The sequence below is a fragment of the Tursiops truncatus genome, chromosome 4, assembly GCF_011762595.2.
Source record: "Tursiops truncatus isolate mTurTru1 chromosome 4, mTurTru1.mat.Y, whole genome shotgun sequence".
NCBI classification, from domain to species: domain Eukaryota; kingdom Metazoa; phylum Chordata; class Mammalia; order Artiodactyla; family Delphinidae; genus Tursiops; species Tursiops truncatus.
In genome coordinates this window covers 137999051-138023574 of record NC_047037.1, presented here as the reverse complement: position 1 = coordinate 138023574, position 24524 = coordinate 137999051, and the positions used below count along the sequence as shown (strand labels likewise).

Here is a 24524-nt window from a genome sequence, read left to right as displayed (position 1 = left end):
AAGAGTAAAGAACAAAGTGTTTTCTAAAGGAAACACTAGATTTCCTTTCCTTTATAATCCTTAAAAAACTGAATTGAGTAGAGCCCTAACGTTTCTTACTGAATCAGAAAGCTTGAAGTGAGTTTTCAGGGCAAAGTACTTGATATTGGAATGTGGTAATAATTATGTTAGTGGAAATAATCTAGAAGAGATGGGCGATTGTTATGCAACTGAAAACTTACTCTAGAAAAGCTAAAACCTTGTGGAAGATAAGAGAAGATTTGAGAGGCTGTAAAATGCTATAAAATTTCCTGTCTCTTTATCGCTCAGTGCTGTGTTCTGAACAGTTTCTTCAGCTCTTTCTGCCCTTTCACTCTTTTTTTTTTTCTTTGCGGTACGCGGGCCTCTCACTGTTGTGGCCTCTCCCGTTGCGGAGCACAGGCTCCGGACGTGCAGGCTCAGCGGCCATGGCTCACAGGCCTAGCCGCTCCGCGGCATGTGGGATCTTCCTGGACCGGGGCATGAACCCATGTCCCCTGCATTGGCAGGCGTACTCTCAACCACTGCGCCACCAGTGAAGCCCTGCCCTTTCACTCTTGATCTTCCTTTCATCTAATCTGCCTCGTAACTGGGCTTTAGATTTTTTTATTATTATTTGTTTTTTATTTTGACTGCATGGCTTGTGGGATCTTTTTTGTTTGTTTTTAATTTCTTTTTGGCTGCGTTGGGTATTCATTGCTGTGCGCAGGCTTTCTCTAGTTGCGGTGAGTGGGGGCTACTCTTTGTTGTGGTGCGCAGGCTTCTCATTGTGGTGACTTCTCTTGTGGAGCATGGGCTCTGGGCGCGTGGGCTCAGTAGTTGTGGCTCACGGGCTCGAGAGCGCAGGCTCAGTAGTTGTGGCGCACAGACCTAGTTGCTCTGTGGCATGTGGGATCTTCCCGGACCAGGCATCGAACCCATGTCCTCTGCATTAGCAGGTGGATTCTTAACCATTGTGCCACCAGGAAATCCCAGCTTGTGTAGTTCCCCAACCAGGGATCGAACCCAGGCCCTTGGCAATGAAAGTAGGGAGTCGTAATCACTGGTCCGCCAGGGAACTCGCAGTGCTTTAGATTTTTATTTGCAGCGACTGTTAGGTCTACAAGTTTCATTTTTTTCTTTTTAAAATATGACTTTAAAATTAGTGCCTTGTACTTTAAGTCTTACTTCTTTTATACATTTAACTGTTTTGGATTCTAGCAGCACAGAATTGGGTCTATCAAAACTTTGTTCTTCACATACTCTTTTTTTTTTTTTTTTTTGATGTACGCGGGCCTCTCACTGTCTTGGCCTCTCCCGTTGTGGAGCACAGGCTCTGGACGCGCAGGCTCAGCGGCCATGGCTCATGGGCCCAGCCGCTCCACGGCATGTGGGATCTTCCGGGACCGGGGCACGAACCCGCGTCCCCTGCATCGGCAGGCGGACTCTCAGCCACTGCGCCACCAGGGAAGCCCATTGACATACTCTTATTTTTCATTTACACATGCTCCTCTTTTATTTGTTTTAAATCATGATAATAATCTACATCTTTTTATGTGGTCCTGTCCTGTTTCCCTATCCCAAGATAACAACTATTCTGAATCTCATGTTGATTCTTTGCCTTTTAAAAAATAGATTTGACACTCTTAAATGTATGAATAAAAAACATTTGTTTTTAAACTTTATCCAAAGGTTTATAAAGGTTAACTTTATCAAAAGGTTTATAAAAGGTTTATAAAGCGACTTAATTTTTTTCACATAGTGCTGTATTTTTAAGATTGCTCAGTTGTCACATTGGATTAATTTTGACTATTGTGTACTCTGTTGTATATCTGATTTTATTAATTCATTCTCTTGATGGGCTTTTGGGTAGTTTTGAGATTTTGCTAATCTCAAACAGAAATGCTATTAACAGTCTTGTATGGGTCTCATATACACTTGAAAGAATTTCTCTCTCTCAGGTATGTTTTTTTCCTAAATTCTAGAGTAAGATGTGAACTTTATCCCTTAGGCTTCATTCTATATCTTCCAAGAACTGGAACATTCTTTTATATGATCATAATACAATGGTCACAGTCAACAGACTTTACAGTACTACACAATGTACAGACTATACAGTACTGCTCTCTGATGTACAATCTTTACATTTCCCCACTTGTCCCAAAATTGTCCTTCATGGCTTTTTAAAATTTTAGGGTTTAATCAAGCCTTGGTCCATGTGTTTAATTATTGAGTCTCTTTTAATTTAGAACAGTTCCCTCATGGCACTGGTACTTTTGAAGAGTTCAGGCCTGTTGTTTCACAGAATTTCCCTCAATTTGAATTTGTCTGATTATCTCAAAATTGGATTCAGGTTAAACATTTTAGGTAAGAATACTGCATAGTTGCTGTGTTCTTCTCAGCGCATCAGAGCAAGAGGCACAAGATATGTATGCATTTTTCTGCACCTTGCTTTTTTCCCTTAACAGCATATTCTAGAAATCACTCTCTTTCCATTCACAGAGCTTGTCTTCATTACTTTTTATAGCTTCATAGGACTCCACTGTGTGGAATAACCAGTCTTTGTAATTAATCTGTTTATGGCCACTTAAGTTATTTTTCATGCTTGCTATTACAAGTAATGTTGTGATACATATATTTTCTTCAAACTGTTGGAGAATAATACTATGACTTGGGCAGTCAAATTTAGAATTTAGGGCTTCCCTGGTGGCACAGTGGTTAAGAATCTGCCTGCCAACATAGGGGACATGGGTTCGAGCCCTGGTCCGGGAAGATCACACATGCCACAAAGCAGCTAAGCCCGTGCGCCACAACTACTGAGCCTGCGCTCTATAGCCCACCAGCCACAACTACGGCGCCCACATGCCACAACTACTGAAGCCCATGTGCCTAGAGCCCGAGCTCCGCAACAAGAGAAGCCACGGCAATGAGAAGTCTGCCCACCGCAATGAAGAGTAGCCCCCACTTGCTGCAACTAGAGAAAGCCCATGCACTGCGACGAAGACCCATTGCAGACACACACACACATAAAATTTAGAATTTATTTTTAGTTCTCAATTCAAAAAGTGTTTCTTAAACATCAATATATTTTAATACAAATTTTGGATTAATAGCAGGGGCATTTAATGTCATTTTTAATAGATGGAGTATAATATGTTGTGCAGGGCAAATTGGTTCACATTTGATTGGTGAACAGAATGTTGTACATAGAAGAATGCAGAGGTTTGTTCATTCATATTTGAGTTTTACCCTAAGCACGGAGAGCTGGTGTATTTGGAGTAAAATTTAATAGCCTCCCGTAGGAAAGGATATAGCCCCCGGTTTTTTTTGTTGCCTTAGTAGCAGGATCCCCTTCACCCTGTGGTTCAAGAAAACAAGTACTTTGCCTGGGATTCCCTCCACATCCCCCCAGGGTGGTCTCCATCCTTTGTGACTTCCAGCTCTTGGGAGGTTGCCCTGCCTCCTGTGTCTACCTGATCAGCTCTGCATAGGCTTAGGGCTTGATGTGGTCTGCATTGCCCTGTTACCCACTCTTCTAGCTCCAATTCAGGTGCTGCCAGCATTTCCCCACTTTGCATTTTTGTGAATTTTTAATAATGGGCTCTGGCAACTTGCTTGCTTGAGTGGCTTAGATTATCTCTTTAGGTCATAAATAATGTTTTTTGTTAGAGCTCTTATTATAAAGCCACCATAGTTTGAGGCATCTATTTGCAGTGCTAATTTTTCCAGAAAGATGTGTTTTTAGTTTGCAGTTTTGAGGAAGGCGAGGTTTTTAGGGCTGCAAATATAACATTATTATAGAAAATGCTTGTACATTAAATTTCAGAAAGTCTAATAAAAATGGAAATTGAGCTTAATAGTTATGTTAGTGTTTGTAGTCTACATTTTTTAAAGAGATCTGTTTAAATTTATTTTGGCTGCGTTGGGTCTTCGTTGCTGTGCGCGGGCTTTCTCTAGTTGTGGTGAGCAGGGGCTACTCTTCATTGCAGTGCATGGGCCTCTCATTGCGATGGCTTCTCTTGTTGTAGAGCACAGGCTCTAGGTGTGCGGGCTTCAGTAGTTGTGGCTCACGGGCTCTAGAGCGCAGGCTCAGTCGTTGTGGCGCACGGGCTCAGTTGCTCCTCGGCATGTGGGATCTTCCCGCGCCAGGGCTTGAACCTGTCCCCTGCACTGGCAGGCGGATTCTTAACCGCTGCGCTACCAGGGAAGTCCCCATGTAGCCTACATTTTGATCTCAGTCACATTAAGATTCTTTTTTCCAAAGTTTTTTCAGTAGATCTTTTTTTTTTTTGGTTTGTGTCTTAGTAGGAGAAATGTATATGCATATTAGATTGAAGTTTGTTTTGTAATCATTCTTGACAATTTTTCCCTAGGTTTTAGAAGACTAAGCTTAGACATCCAGTCCCCTCCAAATATTGGTCTGCGTCGTAGTGGTCAAGTGGAAGGTGTTCGTCAGATGCACCAGAATGCTCCACGTAGTCAGATGGCTACAGAGCGTGACCTGCAGGCCTGGAAGCGAAGAGTGGTTGTACCAGAGGTACCACTAGGCATATTTAGGTTTGTTTTAGGATATCTATTAATATTGTTTATATCTGTGAAAATATATCTATATGGTTATTTACACATTTTAATCATTAGTGGTATAAATAATCATATACATATATTTTAGTAATGGGTTGGGATGTATTTTAATTGTGGTAGGAAGATGTCAAAATTGTTCTCTAACTCCATAACCAATCTTGTTTCATCTATACAAACACCCCCTGTTCTCCCTTCAGTATTATTTTGAAAGATATTCCAGACATTAATATCATTTTGTCTAAAAGTATGTTCGTATGTAATTTCTAAGGATAAGGAATTGTCTTAAAATATAACTATAATGCCATTGTCATATCTTAAAAAACAAACAATTCCTCAGTAGAACCAAATAGCCAGTGTTTAAATTTCCAGTTGTTCCAAATGTCATATTTTTAGTTTTTTGCAAGAGTATTTCGTAAGTGGTAAAATTCCATCAGAAGGCACATAATATCTTTTTCTTTATTTCTTTTCTTTTCTTTTTTTTGTGATGCTAGCAGGAACTGATACTCACTGCCCAGGTTCATTAATTCATTAGGGATTATAAATAGTGATATTTCAGCTCTGAAGTCTTTATTATCTTGGCTACTTCCAAATAAAAATTTACCCACATCTACTATTTGATTATCCAGTAGTAAAGTTTGTATATAATAAACAAGTTTCTGTATAAAAAACAGGATAGCTGCCTGCTCATTTTGCTTTATTTACCTTCAAAATAAAGATTTATTCCTTTATATTCTCCCGCAGTGGCCAATTTGTGTGTTTGTGTTGTTCACTGTATTAATTACACTGCTGTGATTTAGCTTATTTCTAATGTCCTTGTTAATGTTTAAATTTTTTTTATCTCTGGCCAGGAGGAGCTTCTTCAGGTTGGCTCCTGAGTCCTTTTGAAATGATATAGTAGCCTTGTGTAGCATCTTTGCTGTCAGGCGTGGCAGGGTGTTATAGGTTCTTCTTGTAAATTTCTTGACCTAGACTTAGGATTAGTCTTTTCTCTTAAGCAGCCCTATTTTCTTTTAGTGAGAAATGATATTTCATAAGTATAGTGTGGATCGTAGGGTTTTCCTTGTACTGAATTGTGATGTACTGATTTTCAAGTTATCAGAATGGAGGCAGCAAATACTGTTTTTCATTGATATCTAAAATGTTTCAGTATTCTGTCATGTTTGTGTCTCACAATAACTAATACCTTGAAGATAATTTTGTAAAAGTTTTCATGTGTTTAGCCAGAAGAGTCAGTTGATTGGTGGAGTAATATTGGATAATACTTATATTTCATACAGTGAACTTAAGGATATTTATAAGTATATGATAAACTAATGAAAAGCAAAATCTGGAATTGGGATGAGAAATACAGAAAATCACTGTCGTGTATGCAGCATTCTATAATTAAGCCTTAAAATTATGTCTGAGTTGCATGCTCATCAGAACTGAAAGTGTCATTTTAGGATACTTTTTGTTGTCAAAATCAAGGGAAGCAAATAGGTATCAGGAGTGAAAGTCCTGAAGAATAGTTCCTTAAACGAGCATTTATTTTGTTAACATAAAGGAAGACTGGAAGTAGTTTAAGGCTAGAATCATGGTTCCCCAGCATTTTCCCCGGCGGCAAAAAGGACATTTCTAGTTGAAGGGATTTCATTTAAGCAGACTTAATGGTCCCACATGACATGTCTCCTCATAACTCATTGACCAGAATGTCCTCATATGGCCACACTTAGCTACAGAGGAGGCAAGGTAATACAGTCTCTATTTAGAGCAGCAAAGAGCCTAGATGAAAATTGAGATTTTGCTTCTAAGGAAGAAAGAAGAATGGATTTTGTGAGTCAGCTAGCCGCTGCAGTATAATTTTCCCAAAGAAGAGCATAGCTCTTTCTAGAACTCTATTCTAAAATACATTTGAGTTTTTATGAAGGAGATGCTGAGTGATACAGTAGAATCCTTTAGAGAATGGATTTGCAATCTTGGAAAATCATAGGTACATTCTGAGTAGCTAACACGAGAGATTCTGTTTGAGTTGGTCCTCATAGGGCCAATTAAAATACAAATGAATGAATATTTCTGTGTTAAATACGAAAAATAGGACCTACTAGCTGCCTCTGAGATTTGGGTTATATTAAATTTCTAGAAAAGTGTAGTTTGCCTTAAGTTTTGTTATAAGTTTAGGAATTTTCTGTATTAATTAAAAAAATACTTAAGTTATGATTCCCAGAATCATAATGATTAGTTTTTTTCTCTATATATCCTTTATTTATCAGCAATTAATATAACTGGGTACTTAAATTTGTAGGAAGTTGGAAGACTTCAGAATAGAGAAAGGTGAAGAAGAAAGAAATCTTTATATAATTGGAAGAAAGAGGAAGACTCTCCATCTTTCACAAAAGGTAACCTAAATTCCATTTCCTTAGGAATAAACAAATTAGAAATTAAACTGAAATTTATAGTTTTCTTTTTGATCACTGAGAATATTAGTAATATTAGTCTTCTGTTTGGGATTTAAAGTAGTAGACGTAAAGTTGTACAGGTGTTAGGAAAAGTGGCTTGAAACTTGCGGGAAGTAGCCTGATGCCTAACAGTGATGAAGGATTCTAGAAAATTATTGTTGGGATTTCCCTGGCGGTCCAGTGGTTAAGACCTTGAGCTCCCAATGCAGGTGGCACGGGTTTGATCCCTGGCCGGGGAACTAAGATCCCACATGCCTCACGGCACGGCCTAAAAACAAAATGTTATTGTCTAACAACCCCTAGAACATTGCCAGCCCATCAAAAGCATTTTGTATCCATTCCCAATCACTACTCTCTCCTTTCTCCTGCAGGTAACCAACTGTTTGACTTTTAAAGATGCTGGTTAGCTTTGTCTGTTTCTGATGTTTTCCAAATCATGCATTTATAAAAAATCTTAGATGTCACAATGGTTTGCGACAAAGCCCAACCCTACCTGAGAAAATCTTATTCCTTAGTGTTTAATTTCTTGACCATGATATGTGAAGTATTAACAAGTTAATGGAATTTATACAAAATGTATGCACGATCAGTGCTACAAAACTATGGTGAAAATGGTTGTGTTTGCAAGATATTCTCCCAATTGGTCATTCAGTTTTGTAGCCATATTGTGAGAAATGGCCTGTGCATGCCTGTCTGCCACATTAACTGCCTTGATGCATGGTGTTTTTGCTTATGACTTGGGCTTTGAGAATTAAATAAAAATAGTTTCTATCTTATTTAATTTAAAAATAATTCAAATCTATTACGTCAAGTACTGAAAAGAAAAAAATGTTGACTATCTTCAGCTATAGTTAGAATATTTTCTCATGATAAAAAGCCTTCAAAGTTAAATTTACTAAAATTTTTAAGAAATTTTTTCGTTTGTTTTATTTTTGCTGGAAAAATTTTGAAAGATTTTTAAACATTTGATTGCTGTTATGTATTCAGAAATTTCTAATTTGGATATGTAATTTGATACAATCTGTAATTAAATACATCAAAAGTTATTCAAGAAAGTTATAAAGTTAAATGCAGAGAGCTTTAAAAATTTCAATTTAGCTTTTGTCTTAAAAATGTTATCTATTTTAAACCCTGTATTGGATAAGAAGGCTAAGCCTTATACTTAATCTGTTGATGTACAAAGTACAGATATACTACATAAGTGTTTACATACTGTATGTATTGTCTGTGGTATTACAATTCGAGGGAGCAAATTAGGAGAAAGTCAAGTTTCCTATAGGGTAGTGGTAATGCTAAAAAAAGGGTAAGAAGGGCTTCCCTGGTGGCACAGTGGTTGGGAGTCCGCCTGCCGATGCAGGGGACACGGGTTCGTGCCCCAGTCCGGGAAGATCCCACATTGCCGCGGAGCAACTAGGCCCGTGAGCCATGGCCGCTGAGCCTGTGCGTCCGGAGCCTGTGCTCTGCAATGGGAGAGGCCACAATAGTGAGAGGCCCGCGTACCGCAAAAAAAAAGAAAAAAAAAAGAAAAAAAAAGGATAAGAAACACTGATCTAAATGTCGTACAGTATGTATATGTAATCTTTTGTATCTGGCTTGCATTTGCCCTTGTGAGATCTGTCTTTGTTGTGAGTAGTTGAAGTTCATTTGTTTTCACTGTTGGATAGTATTCCTTAATGAGAATGTTGCTGTTTATTCTTAAAGGACATTTGGGTTGTTTTCATATTAGGAATATGAATTAGGAATAGTATGTTAGGAACAATATTGCTTTCAACATTTCGTACATATTTCTTGGTATCTGTCTGTATTTCTTTTTTTTATTACTTTTTTTTTTGCGGTACGCGGGCCTCTCACTGTTGTGGCCTCTCCCATTGTGGAGCACAGGCTCCAGACGCACAGGCTCAGCGGCCATGGCTCACGGGCCCAGCCGCTCCGCAGCATGTGGGATCTTCCCGGACCGGGGCACGAACCCGTGTCCCCTGCATTGGCAGGCGGACTCTCAATCACTGCGCCACCAGGGAAGCCCCGTCTGTATTTCTTTTGAGTATATGTACTGGAGTGAAATTATTGGAGCATAGGATATGTGTATATTCAACTTTAGTAGTTAATACCACATGTGGTTTCAAAACGATTGCACTCTTGCTTATAGTGAGATAAGTATTAAAGTCTCACTATGTTTGTAGACTTCTTTGTTTCTACTTACTTTGCTTTGTGTAGTTTGAAGCTATGTTATTTGGTGTGTACAAATTTAGAATTTCCCTTTTTCCTACTGAATTGAACCTTTTACCATTATGAACTTATCTCTAGTAATGCTTTATTCTTCAAATTCTTGTATATGAATGTAGCTATGCTAGCTTTCTTTTGGCTAGCATTTGCATAGTACATGTTTTTATACTTTACTTACTGTCTTTCCCTTTTGCCTTTTTTTTAAAAAAAATTAATTTATTTTATTTATTTTTGGCTGCTTTGGTTCTTCGTTGCTGTGCGCTGCTTTCTCTAGTTGCGGTGAGCGGGGGCTACTCTTTGTTGCGGTGCATGGGCCTCTCATTGCAATGGCTTCTCTTGTTGCGGAGCACAGGCTCTAGGTGTGCGGGCTTCAGTAGTTGTGGCACACGGGCTCAGTAGTTGTGGCTTGCGGGCTCTAGAGCACAGTCTCAGTAGTTGTGGCTCATGGGCTTAGTTGCTCCGTGGCATGTGGGATCTTCCTGGACCAGGGCTCGAAGCCGTGTCCCCTGAATTGGCAGGCAGATTCTTAACCACGGCGCCGCCAGGGAAGCCCTATTTTCTGTCTTTTTTGTTTTTAGGCTGTTTCTTGCTGTTCTGAATTTTTTTCTGACCGAATATATTCCACTCAGTTAGTTCTCTTCAGCTGTGTGTATCCTTGCGTTCTTAGTTTTAGTTATTGTATTTTTCTATTCAGAATTTTCCAGAGTTTTTAGTTTTCTGCCGAAGTTCTCTTTATTTTAATTCCGTGAAAATCAGCCCTGGTTATTTAAAAAACCCATTTCTGGTTATTTCATTATCTTGTTCCCCTGTTAATCTCTTTGCATTCTGTGTTGATTTTTTTCTCATTTTATTACAATCACATTTTCTTTGTTGCCTGTATTTTTGATTGAATATTAGATGTTAGAGATGGTTTGAAGCCTAGGATGGCATTTCTTCTCCAGAGAAGGTTTTAATTTGCTTCTGGTAGGCTACTAAGGCCACTCTCAAGCCTGTATCACCTTCACCCAGACAAGGATGGGCTTTTAGTTCCTTGGGATTACTGTTTATCTGTAGTTTACCTATAGGTCTAGATTATAGCTCTTCGGGCTAACAGCTGAAGCTTGAGGTGTTTGCCTATACATAGGAGACTCCGAATTGTAATTTTTGTTAGCATAACTCAAGAGTTTAGTCTGTCAGTTTTTTGCTTACCTGCTAAACCTTTCAGCTTCCTCTTCCAGAGTGAAATTCTAGGGTTCTTTTTTATTGCTTGTATCCTTTTTCGTGTATTGGTCCTGTAAATCTTCATAGCCTTGTTAGGTATATAGGGCCCTCAAACCGTTTTTTAAAAAAATACATATTTTGACAGATTTTCTTGTTCTTCTTAGTGGTAGTTTTGGTCCATCTGAATTTACATATTATTAGTCATGGAATTCATTAATAGGAGTTTTTGCCCTAACAAAAAAAGTACTGACAAATTAAGGAAAGAAGAGTTGTATTAAAATCAGCCAGGGTATATTGTTCAGGATATGTTGAAATGATGAAACATCTCAATGATTATCAAACAGATGGCACTAACGTGAAAATTGATTTGTATATCAGTTCTGGGAATATGTACTTTCACTGAGTGATCTCGCATACGTGACTTTGGTGTTGGAGGAATAGCATGTGCCCTCCCCCGCCCCCCCCCCCCCCCCCCCCCGCCGTTTCAATCTAGCTATTTTATTTGGCTGATTTTAAAAGATTATTTAATTATTTTGTTTTAATTAAAAAAAAGATATTTAAAAAATTCAAGCACAACTGAAAGTACTGACAACAAATCATCCAAAAAGTTAAAACCTGGAAATAACTAGGATTGATATTTGAGGATCATTTCAGATATTTCTCTATACCTGTGTATTCACACAGTGATATATTCCTTAAGGTTGGTTACTGCATCATAATATATGAATATATATTTTCACTTCTAAGATATATATTTTAAAGTGATTTCTTTTTTGGATTATAGTTATTATTATCTAATTTATGGTAAGCCAATTAACTTACGGTTTAGTTTGGGAAATGATGATCTAATGTGCCTAAATTTAGCCATGTTTTCTAAATATCTTAAAAGTAACAAAAACCAATCTTGGTTAACAGTATGTGGCAAAAATACCCATTCAAGAATATTTTATTTTTTGAACTATTATTATTATTTTTGCCTTAAATCCTTTTGGGATTGGATAGAGTGCGAAATACTTTATTGAAGATTGTACTTATTTAAGAGTTGATTTTCACCTGCATGTTTGTGTTTCAGTCTGATTCCGTGGCTTTGATGTCACAGTCTAGGCAGAGGACATGTAGGCGTAAATATCCAAATTATGGTAGAAGAAATCTTGGACGGTTTGAGTTGTCTTCTGGAAATGAATCTTCAAGCTCCGTAAGACATGTGAGTTTCATAACTTTAAAATATATAAAATAATCTTGAATAATTTGTCTTAACTCTTTACTTTGAATCTACCTTGAAATTTTGTGGAAGTATAGTATTCTCTAGAGATTAAGATGAAATTTCACATTTGAATTTCTCTAACAGTTTTGAACAGCTTTGTTATACCATGTAAGTGTACAATCTGGTGGTTTTAGTATATTAACAAAATTGTACCATCACCACCACTATTTAATTTCAAAATATTTTAATCACCTAAAAAGAAACCCTGTACCCATTTGCAAGTACTTCCCATTCCCACTCCACCCAAGCCCCTGGCAACCACTAATCTTTCTATCCCCATGGATTTTTGTATTCTGGACATTTCATTTAATGGAAGCATACAGTATGATCTTGTGACTGGCTTTTTTCACTTACTATGTAATGTTTAAGGCTGATTCCATGTATAGCATGGATGAATACTTCATTCTTTTTCATTGCCCAATATTCCATTATATGAATAGACCACAATTTGTTTACCCACTCATCAGCTGGTGGATATTTGTATTATTTCTACTTTTTGACTGTTACGGATGTTGTTCCTTATCATCATTAATGTACAGGGTTTTGTTTGGCCATAAGTTTTCAATTCATTTGGGTTTATATCTGTGAGTCAGTTTGCTGGGTCATATGGTAACTCTGTATTTTAACCTTTTGAGGAATTGCCAGACTGTTTTCCAAAGTGGCTGTATTATTTTATGTTCCCAGTCAGTAATGTATGAAGTTTCCAGTTTCTCCACATCCTTGTCCACACTTGTTATGTTCTGTCCTTTTGATTTCAGTTGTCCTGGTGGATGTGAAATGGTATCTCACTGTGGTTTTGATACATTCTCCTAATGACTAATGATGTTGAACATGTTTTCGTGTGCTGTTTTCCACTTGTATGTCTTTGGAGAAATATCTATGCAAATCTCTGGCCCATTTTTCAATTTGGTTGTCTTTTTTATTGCTATAAGGGTTCTTTATACATTCTGGATACAAATCCTTTATATCAGATGTATGACTTTGAAATATGTTCTCCCATTTATTGGATTGTCTTTTCACTTCTTTGCTTGTTTCCACTGAAGCACAAAAGTTTTACATTTTGATGAAGTCTAGTTTGTTTTTTCCTTAGTTGCTTGTGCTTTTGCCATCATATCTAAGAAGTCTTTGTCTTAACCCTTTTCTTGACTTACAGTAATCATATGTAAGTTACTGTTCTTTTTGATTTTTGGGGGGGAAACCAGTATTTCTGTAAAGAGTTTTTAAAGGTTAATATTAGAATGTTAGTATTCTCTAATCAGTAATGTTTTGAGGATTGAAATGTTACATAAGGATGAACAATTTGAATTCCTCTGTAAAGCATTAAGGTAGTATTCAAACATAGGGTTTGAATTTAAATCCAAATTCTTCTACTTCGACAAGTTGGTTAAACTTTTGTGCCTCTGCCTATATCTGTAAAAGTAATTAATAGTATGTCCCTCAGAGGTGTTGTGAGAATTCGTTTAGTTAACCATGTAAAGTGTTTAAAACACTGCCTAATATCCAATATGTTAGCTGCTAACCGTTCACTTAAATGATTTTGTGTTAACACCTTTCTTATTTATTTTCTTCTTCTTTATATGTATTGAGCATGTTTTAACCTTTAATGATTCAGGATAATTACGATAAATGTTCCCATCCATCCTCACTAGTTTCTGGCATATCTTTCCTGTGTTTTCTTTTCTTCTTTCCCCTATATACTCAATTAGATACATGTATATTTTTTCTCCTTTTGTACACAAAATGTCGCATACCACAGATAGTCTTTTGCACTTGGGTTTTTTCACTTAAAATATTCTTAAAATCACTTCATATCGGTTCATAAGTGCCTTCCTTATTTATTTATTTATTTTTAAAGAGTTGCATCATATTTAAGTTATCTGATTGTAACAGTTTATTTAACCACTCTCCTGGTTATGGGCATGTAGGATGTTTACAGCGTTTTCATTTTAAATAATGCTACAATGAATAATCTTGTAGATGTATGTATTTGTCTAATGATGGAGATGTTATTGCGGGGGGGAGCATTCCTTGAAATGGGATTGCTGGGCCCAAAGATAAACACGTTTGCATCTTATGAGATGCTGATAAAAATTCCTCATAAAGGAGAATTCCAACTTGCTTTCCTCCCTGTGGCGTAGGAGAGTGTCCGTTTTCTTACTGTTTACTAACAGTGTGTTACAATTTCTAATTTTTGCCAATTAATTGGCGAGAGATGGTATCTTAGTTTTATTTTTTATATGTTTTGGCTATTCTTTTATGTGATAGAATATTATATGTAACATGAAATTTACAATTAGCTGTTTTTAAGTATACAGTTCAGTGGCATTAACTGCATTTACAGATGTATGCAACCATCACTACTCTTCATTTCTAGCACTTTTTCATCATCCCAGACAGCAGCTCTGTACTCATTAAACAAGAACTCGCCCTATTTCCTTCTCTTCCCAGCCCCTGGTAACCTCTCTTATACTTTGTCTCTATGAATTTGCCTGTTTTAGGTACCTCATTTAAGTGGAATCACAATATTTGTACTTTTGTCTTTGGTTTATTTACAGTGTAGTTTACATTTCTCTTATGTGTGAAGTTGTACATATTTTTATATATTTAGAGTCTTTTTCATCTTTGTGCATTGTGTGTCATGTCTTTTGGCCATTTTTCTATCGTGTTTTTGGCCTTTTTCCCCCTTCAAGTTTTAATTTTTTCCACCCTGCTACATTACTGTATTTTTGAGTTAATTTTATCATTGGATTCTGTGAAGTTTTCCAGGTACACTCTCATTTATACAGTATTCAGTTTTACTACTTCTCTTCTAATTTTTATACTTTTAATTGATTTTTCTTGTCTAATTGCAGTGTTTAATACTTCCAGTACATTGTTGAATACTAGTGAGATAGTGGACCATATTCCTGTTGTCAGTGGAAATGTGTCTGCTATTTTCACAATAAGTAAGATGCTTTGTTTTAGGTTTCTACAGTATACATATATATTATGCTAGGGAAATAGCAACTAATTCTTATTTTCTTAAGTGTTTCTGAAAAATCAGGAATGATTATAGATTGAGTTTTAATTTTTAGATCAGTAGTATTAATCTTACGATTTTATGTCTTAATTTGGTTTATTTGCAATTAATGGGGTACTTTTAAATTAACACAAGTATAATGTAGAATGTTAAATCTACTTGATCTTTTAAGGTAAGTCATAATTTTGTGTTATGGTAGTTTACCTCCTACAGTGGTATGAATTCATTCTCCTGAGTGTTGCAGATGGGTGGAGACGGTTGTGTATATGTGTATGTTGGTTCCATTACGCTTTAGTTTGGAAAGCACTGATAGTAGAAAAAGTATGGGTTTTAGAGTTGGCCTGGTTTCTGATTCCATTTCTTATACTTACTCTTCTGTGACCCCAGGCGTATTTCTTTACATTTCTTAGCCTTGGGTTTCTCTATATATGAAAAGGTAGTAGTGGGCAGGTAGTGACTTGAGATAATACAAAACAAATTGGCAAGACGGATCCAAGATTTGTGGGGTTTGAATCTTGTATAATTTTAGGGACGTTCTTTAGAAAAAGAATTCAAAGTTACAGATAGACACAGGGCCTTGGTAGGCAAGTTAAATTGAAAACCTCTGAAACTTAAGTTTCATTAGCTTTTTCTTAACCCTGCCTCTGTTTACAGAAGTATTTTGAGAGTTAATGCAGATAAAACATTTAAAACTTTTTCCCAGAATGCATGGTTTCCAGGTAGTAGATTTTAAGAGTTTATTTTATTACTGTGATTTTTTAGAAGTCTATTTTGAGCATAAAAAGCAGACTCGTGTTGAGTAGATCTAGTGTGGTTGGCCTAGGAATCTGTACTCCTTGAATAGCATTGGGCTCACATTTTGAGGAACATTTTTTAAGAATATGTTTACTTTGCATTTTGCCTACTCAAATGAAGTAAACAAAATAGCTATTTCCTTGCAGTTCCATCTTTTTAGTTTTGTTTCTCCATGGCATTTTCATCATCCGTTTATGATTCACTTAATGTAAGTAGCTGTTACAGGAAAAGGTTGTATCTCAATTTAAAAGTACCTGCTTAGTATCCAAGACCAGAATTTAAAGTAGATGGCAGCTATTAGGGTTGTGGGAATTAGCTGCTTGTTCCCCTCTCTTCCTTTAAAGATTTCCGTGTTTCAGGTTTAAAAAAAATTACACAGTAAGTACAGCGAGTTCCCATATACTGTTTCCCTAAGTGTTTCCTATTAATAACATCTTGATTTAGTGTGGTACATTTGCTACAACTGATGAACCAATTTTATACATTATCATTAACTAAATTCTGTAGTTTACATTAGGGATCACTCTGTGTTGTATGGGTTTAGACAAATGCATAATGTTATGTATCTACCATAATAGTATCATACAGAATAGTTCCACTGTCCTAAACGCCCCCTCTGCTGTACTTAATCATCACTCTCTCCCTCTTCCTGAGCTACGGGCAACCACTGATCTTTTTACTGTTTCCATAGTTTTGACTTCTCTAGAATGTCATATAGTTGGATCAAACAGTAGGTGGCCTTTTCACATTGACTACTTTCTAGTAATATGAGTTTAATTTTCCTCTATGATAAGTCTATATTTAGCTCTGTAAGAAACTGCCCAACTATTATCCATAGTGGTTGTGTTACATTTTGTATTCTGATGAAAAGTGAATGAGAGTTCCTGTGCTTCACATCTTTTTAAGATGATATTTCTTCCCAACTTCATCTATAGATTCAACACAGTTCCAGTCAAAATCCCAGCAAGTTTATTTTGTGGATATTGGCAAAGAGATTCTGAAGTTTGTTTGGAGAAAAAAATGACCCAGAATAGCTAACGATACTGAAGAACAACAAAGGTGCAGGACTGATAGATACATTAAGACTTAGTATAAATCTCCAGTTTTCAAGACAGTGTCGTACTGGTGAAAAAATAGACAAATAGATCAATGGAATAGAATAGGAACCCAGAAGTAGACCAATACAAATATACTCAACTAGTGTTTGATGGAGGAACAAAGACAACTCAATGGACAAAGCGTTGTCTTTTCAACAAGTGGTGTGGAACAACTGGACATCCACATGCAAAAAAAAAAATCTAGACACAGTCTTTTCACAAAAATTAACTCAAAATATCTCATAAACTTAATGTAAATGTAAAACACAAAATTATAAAATTTCTAAAAGATACCATATAATAAAAATCTAGGTGACCTTGGGTGTGATGATCACTTTTTAGATACAACTCCAATAGCATGATCCATGAAAGAAAAACTTGACAAATAGAAAAGCCTGAAAGATACTGTTAAGAGAATGAAAAGACAAGCCATGGACTGGGAGAAAATACATGTAAAACTCATGTCTGATAAAGGACTTGTATTCTTTTTTCTTTATTAAAAAATTTTTTTTAACATCTTTATTGGAGTATAATTGCTTTACAATGGTGTGTTAGTTTCTGCTTTACAACAAAGTGAATCAGTTATACATACACATATATTCCCATATCTCCTCTCTCTTGCGTCTTCCCCACACCCTCCCTATCCCACCTCTCTAGGTGGTAGGACTTGTATTCTTTCTTTTTTTTAATTTTTTTGAGAAAAGGACTGGGAAGGTCTTCTTTAAAAAAAAATAAATTTATTTATTTACTTATTTTTGGCTGTGTTGGTTCTTTGTTGCTGTGTGCGGGCTTTCTCTAGTTGCGGTGAGCAGGGGCTACTCTTCGTTGCGGTGCGCGGGCTTCTCATTGTCGTGGCTTCTCTTATTGTGGAGCACGGGGTCTAGGCGTGCAGGCTTCAGTAGTTGTGGCACATGGGCTCAGTAGTTGTGGCTTGCGGTCTCTAGAGCTCAGGCTCAGTAGTTGTGGCGCATGGGCTTAGTTGCTCTGCGGCATGTGGGATCTTCCCGGGCCAGGGCTCGAACCTGTGTCCCTTGCATTGGCAGGCAGATTCTTAACCACTGCGCCACCAGGGAAGCCCAGGACTTGTATTCTTAAAACTCAATAAGAACACAACCCAATTTAAAAATCGACAAAAGATCTAACGGGGACTTCGTTAAAGAAGATATACAGATGGCAGATAAGCACATGAAAAGGTGCTCAACATCATATGTAATTAGAGAATTGAAAGTAAAATGAGATACCACTGCCCACCTATTACAGTGGCTTGAGTCCAAAACACTGAGAACATTTACATTGACTTATTAACTTTGCTCAGAGAATGGCCTCTTGTATCAGTTTCTTTTGTTAATAGTAGTAGTGTTAAGTCTCACAAATATTTTCTATTGTCTAATTTTTTGATAAGAAAAAGGATGTAGTAAAGACACTTGCTTTTTGTTTTAAGTTTACCTATTTTATTACCCGGTTACCATACTTACTCCTGAGATGATTAGAATGACTGTGTGGTTTCTCTTGCCTTGTGTTATTTAATCTCAGAGATCAAGATTTTTATTTTATTTTTCTCCCCCTCACAAAATTAGGAGACTTCCTGTGATCAAAGTGAAGGTTCTTGTTCTTCTGAAGAAGAAGAATGGAAAAGTGATAGAAGAAGTGAAAGTGACAGTGAAAGTTCAAGGTACCTGTTTTTACTCGTTTTAATCTTCTAAGCATTTTAGTCATGACGTTGAGTGGAATCATACTTGAATGGCATTCAAGGTGTAAGAGCTTCCAACTGTGGAACAACTAACATTGAGTTTTTAATACATTTAAAAGGAGAAGAAAGCTGGATTAACTGCTATTTCTATAGAAAATATTTTGGGTATTTTTTTTTGGACTATAAAACATTTGAGCCAACAGTGTAAGTATGTGTACTCAAAACATCAATTTAGTCTTGGGCTACATTTATAAAGAGGAGTATACAACGTCTGTTTGGTAAAATCACAGTTAAATTTATTACTAGTTACTGCATACCTTGATGTAAGTTCAATTAACTATCAAGAAGAAAAAAAAAAAAGGGACTTTTATTCAAGCCAAACTGAGGATTATAACCGGGAAGCAGATTCTCAGGAAGCTCTGAGAACTGTTCCACCTGTTAGAAGGTGAAGGCACAGTCATATACATTTTCAATGATGGTACGTCAGGATGACATACTGCTATTTTATATAAAGTTCACGAAGGATACATAGTCCAGATAAACTTTTGCAAAGTGAGCACCAAGCACTATGACCCCCTACAGAGCTGGGAAAGAATGTTATTCTTTTAAGAAGTTAAATTGCTAACATCAGAAGAAAGAAAAACTTTGATCTTTGCTGTCGAGCAGGCACTCCCATCTTTGAGCAGCTCTGGTTAATGTGTAATGCCGATGCCCGCTGCACATTAGGGAGGGTGGAGGCCCAAATGGACACAGAGAGAGAATTTTATGTTTAATTTTTCTTGTCCTGCCTTAAAATATAAATTTTATTTTATCATACGTATTACCTTTTGTTTAGTTTTGGTATCCAAATTTCATGGGACTAAGATGTTAACATCTGTTCCTTGTCTTGGTAAATGTCAACTTTGTCCTGGCAGATGCTTCAGCCAGAAACCTGGATATCATTCTCTTTTCATAACATTTCCATCACCAAGTCTAGAAAATTCTCCCTTCTAAATATGACTCAGATTATTTTAATTTCCGTTGATACTGTGCTTTACAGAACACCATCCCATACTCCTGGCTTCCTTTCTTGTCTTCTTTTATTCCATTATGCTTAGGAGCTGGAGTGATTTCTAGAGCACTTGTCTACCCTATCCTGCGGTTTAGGGGGTGTGCTGCCTTTCTGCACAGTCTCTCCTGCTTTCGTAGCTACACTTCACTTTTGGAAAGGGTATTATTAGTTGGCGCTAGATGTTGTCTTCTATGAGGTCTCATCCAAATTATACTTCAAAAAATTTCTCAGGCTTATATCCTTAATTTCCAGTGTCAGTGAAGATTTTTCTCCTTCTCATGGTCTTTGGTCATTTCAGTATGCACTGATAGGGAGGGCAGTCCAATCTTCCCAGGATCTTTTCTTTCCTCCTTGTTATCTCTCCTCTCTTAAGGTTGTAGGATGAATTTACTCTTAGGGCTTAGATTCTGGTTCTGTATGACTGAAACTGTTTTCCTCCCTAGTGGCTCTTCATCTAGATATTCTGATTGGACGGCTGACGCAGGCATCAATCTGCAGCCTCCTTTACGAACGTCATCCCGTCGACGAATTACTCGGTTTCGTAGTAGTTCAGAGGACGAAATGTCTACTGAGAATTTATCTCCTCCAAAAAGGAGACGAAAGAGAAAGAAAGAAAATAAGCCTAAAAAAGAGGTAAGAAAAGTATATCTTTAAAAATACCATCTATCTACACTTTTATAGTTTCTGTCCATATTTAGAAATAGAAATCTTTGGGAATTTGGAGGCTTTATTATTATTATTTTTTTGATCGATATACATCATCAGGAGTCAAATGTACAATGCAAACAAACTTATTTTTGGAAAATTTCCTTTGTTATTAAAACTTCTCTAATCTGCTCTGAGTTGGACTTGGCACTTATACCTTTCTGAATCTGTAACTTAGAGGGAAAGCTCTATTTTGCTCAGATCCCCACCATAACTCTTATTTTGTCCTCCAGTTCCAACACCAAAAATATACTTCAAGGCATTTTAAGATCCTTTCTTCTTGTTTTGTCTGCTGTTGTCCTGTTTCCCATTTTCATTTGACATGTTTTGTCTTCATACTTTTCTCCTGATTGTAATATTGCTATACCTTGTTCCATGTACAGTGCTACATGTGCTCCTGTCATATAGGTAGCTGTTGTTATTTAAAGATGCTATGTCTTTGTATTAGGTATCTATTGCTGTGTAACAGATCATCTTGGAACTTAGCTTAAAAACAAGAAACATGTATTATTTCATGTTTTGATGAATCAGGAATTCGGGAACTGATTAGCTGATTTTTGGCTCATGAGGTTGCAGTCATCATGTTAGCTTGGGTCACAGTTGTCTAAAGGCTTGACTGGGGGTCGATCTTTGAAGTTTGTTAATGGGACAGTTGGCTGCTGGCCTCAGTTCCTCACCATATGGGCCTCTCCATAGGGCTGCTTGAGTGTCTTCTTGACATGGTAGCTGATTGTCCCCAGCGCAAGTGATCCAAAAATGAAGCAGGGGCTAAGCCTTTTATGACCTAGTCTTAGGAGTCGCACATCGTTACTTCTGCTTTTTTCTATTTGTTAGAAGTAGTTGGAGCCCACATTGAGTGGAGGGTACTTAGGCTCCACCTCTTAGAGAGGAAAGGAGGAGTATCAAATAATTTGTGGTTGTATTTTAAAATTACCAGTCTTTTCTTTTTAATGTTTTTCCATTATGGTTTATCACAGAATATTAAATATAGTTCCCTGTGCTATACAGTAGGACCTTGTTGTTTATCCATCCTAAATATAATAGTTTGCATTTGCTAACCCCAAACTCCCATTCCATCCCTGTACCACCCCCCTCCCCCTTGGCAACCACTAGTTGTTCTCGATGTCTATGAGTCTGTTTCTATTTCATAAAAGTTCATTTGTATCATATTTTAGATTCCACATGTGATATCATATGTAAGATTACCAGTCTTAAAACCTCAAATCAAGAGGAGACTCCCTGAGATGATTAGTCTGTGGTGAAATTCACTGTGGAGTCTTGGCAAAGCAGCCTTAGTGTGAAGAGGATCCAGCTGGAAATTAGACCCACTTCATAGGATGTAAAGTGCTATGCAGAATCTGTTAGAAATTCAGGAGATGCTAGGAAAGTGCTAGGTAGATATACAATGCTTGCACAGCTGATAATGTTCCTATGTATGCTGTTTAAAAATTAATCATTAGGTGACATGCTAATAAAACAGCCATTCTGAATGGTGAAGTCTTTTGTTTTTCAATGAAACAGTGCATGCTGCCCCTTTCTATTCTACTAAACTTTGTTTTCTTCCCCTTGGCAGAATCTGCGGAGGATGACTCAGGCAGAGCTTGCAAACATGGAACGTTTATATGAATTCCATCCTCCGGTTTGGATAACTGACACCACACTTCGGAAGTCTCCTTTTGTTCCTCAAATGGGTGATGAGGTGAGAGTAATAAAGTTTAAAAATGTGAATATGGAACGTAAAATTAATATTACTCTTAGGTTTTTATTTTTAAACGTATACTTCCCTTTTGTAGGTAATATATTTTCGACAGGGTCATGAAGCTTATATTGAGGCTGTCAGAAGAAATAACATTTATGAACTGAACCCTAACAAGGAGCCATGGAGGAAAATGGATCTTAGGGTAAGATGATGGTATTATTAAATCATTAAACATTTAGCACATACATGTATAGTTAAATTATTTATAAATCCATTAAAAATAACCTACTGGAGGCATACTTCATTACTACCTTTCTGTTAATTTCCAACTTAAAAACATTTCTGCTGTTACCTGCTAAGCATTAAGGTCTAGTCAGAAGACATGCTTGTCACTGGGCACTCTGTACATTATTGGAAGGCAGCTTGGCTGTATATATCATTAATCTTAAAATGATTGTACCCAGGACAGATTTTCAAAAGAAGTGCAAGTTTTCAAAGAAACCAACACAAATTGGAGAAAAAGGTTCAACCTCACATGTAATAAAATACAGAAAAAACTTTAGCTTCTCTGTACTTAACCAATTTTATGTATGTACGTATTTTTAACACTTAAAGAAAATACCATGTTTTAACAAGTAGCAAAGGTTTAGGTTTGTTAATAGTTGTTCAACTTGGTGATAAGGGTGCATGAAACAGGTGCAGGCTCCCTACAGGGTATCTTGGCAGTTGGAATTGAAACTAAAAATATTTAGACCTTTTAAATCAGCAGTTCTACTTTTGGTAATTTAGGAAACAACCAGAAGTGCATACAAATTTAAATTCTATATCACTGTTTATAAAAACAAAAAATTAGGAAAAAATCCAAATATCCCACAGTACTGAACGAACCAAACCATGATATATTCACACATTTGGCTCCTATGTAGAGCCCACCACGTAACCGAGGCTTTTAAAATGTTTGTAGAATGAATGTTACGTATTCACAGTGTGTTACTAAGAGGAAACACGGAATGTGAAATTCTGGTTTTGGTTATGATAAAAATTTAAAGACATATATGGTCAACCAAAATAAATACATTAAAATGTTAGTGGTGATTACATGTAGAGTAGTATTACAGGTGATTTTTAATCTTTATACTTCATATTTTTGATACTTTCATTAACTGTTAGAAGATGAAAAAACTCAATGGCTCTACTTCTTTGAATTTGGCTTTAGATACATTCAAATTTGTGTCTCTTTCACTTATTACTGTGTACCTGAGGACAGCTGATCCTCATATTTCTTGTTTTCTGTATTTACGAATTTGCCTTTCTCACTGTTTGCTATTTGTAACACCAAAATCACTACTCAAGGTGCTTTCTAGTCATTTGCAGACATGCAGTGTGGCAAAAGATTTAAGTTGTCTGCCCAGCATGTTCTCAGCTGAGGTTGAACAAGGTGATACTTCCTTCTTTTGAGCTCTCATATTGTACATAAATGTTCTTTTTGCAGTCTATTCAGTGCCACATTAAACATTTTTCAGATTTTTGTGCTTTTTTTTTCCAGATTTTTGTGTTGGTGACTTGCTGTTTAAGATGGCCGCCTAGCATAGTGCTAAAGTGCTGTCTTGTGTTACTATGTACAAGAAGGTGATGATGTACCTTATGGAGAAAATCTGTGTGTTAGATAAGCTTCTTTTAGGCATGAGTCATAGTGCTGTTGGTTGCGAGTTCAATGTTAATGACTCAACAACGTAGATTAAATGACGTGTCTCGGGCTTCCCTGGTGGCGCAGTGGTTGAGAGTCCGCCTGCCGATGCAGGGGACACGGGTTCGTGCCCCAGTCCGGGAGGATCCCATATGCCGCGGAGCGGCTGGGCCCGTGAGCCATGGCTGCTGAGCCTGCACGTCCGGAGCCTGTGCTCCGCAACGGGAGAGGCCACAACAGTGAGAGGCCCACGTACCGCAAAAAAAGAAAAAAGACGTGTCTTTACATAGAAATTCACATTACACAAGATACTGTCTTAATTAGGTGACTGAAATATTACGACTGGGGGCCTGTAGCCACCTAGCCTTGTATTCCCTCCAGGAGCAGTGGTTCAGTGTTCACTGGGAACTCACTAATTCATCATTTTGGGTGGCACTATAGAATAGTAAGAATGCTGCAGATAATGAGAACCAACTGTATTTTTAGCACTTTGGCACATTATAACAATAATATTTTGTGCAGTGAATAAATGGATGAATCATCTCATATTCTTAGTATTAAGGAAACAGGTATTGGGGGAAGGCTAATTACAGTATAATGAGTAGGAGGCTCTATCATGGTAGGAAGTTTCTCCCATTCCCTGTCTTACCCCTACTGCCTGGAATAGGTCACGGCACATAGATCTTCAACAAATATTTATTGAAATGTATTAGGTAGAAATTTATTGTCAAGTTTTTGAAGAATAATAAGCCAAACGCTTACATATTTTGATTTGCATAATACAAAGTTAAATAAATGAAAATGTTTCTTTAGGAAGAGAAGAAAGCCAGAAGGAAATTCTGATTGTGCACAGTGGTTATGTTTAGATACTGAGCTGATGGGTGATTTGTGTGTCCCTTCTTATACATTTGTTGTGTTTTTTTCTAAAGTTGGTATATTCCTTACGTTAGAAACAGTGTTAAATACCGGTCTTCAAAAAGATGTGAAGATTTAGCAAAAACAATTGTAATTAATGGTAAATTAAACCCCTCTTCTGGTTTGGAATCCTAAATTGTGAGCTGACTTAATTTGGCAATATGTG

General features: G+C 36.9%; 1 protein-coding gene across 3 annotated transcripts in view; it reads left to right on the top strand.

Annotated features, from left to right (window-relative positions):
- BRWD1 (bromodomain and WD repeat domain containing 1) overlaps positions 1-24524 on the top strand; it is a 121320-nt gene that overhangs the window by 57862 nt on the left and 38934 nt on the right. For all 3 annotated transcript variants that reach the window (XM_019922387.3, XM_019922386.3, XM_073804514.1), the window contains 7 exons: positions 4371-4554; positions 6860-6953; positions 11509-11640; positions 18189-18283; positions 19796-19985; positions 21631-21756; positions 21851-21958. In XM_019922387.3, coding sequence (XP_019777946.1) covers positions 4371-4554; positions 6860-6953; positions 11509-11640; positions 18189-18283; positions 19796-19985; positions 21631-21756; positions 21851-21958 — 929 coding nt within the window. The remainder of the gene's footprint in view (positions 1-4370; positions 4555-6859; positions 6954-11508; positions 11641-18188; positions 18284-19795; positions 19986-21630; positions 21757-21850; positions 21959-24524) is intronic.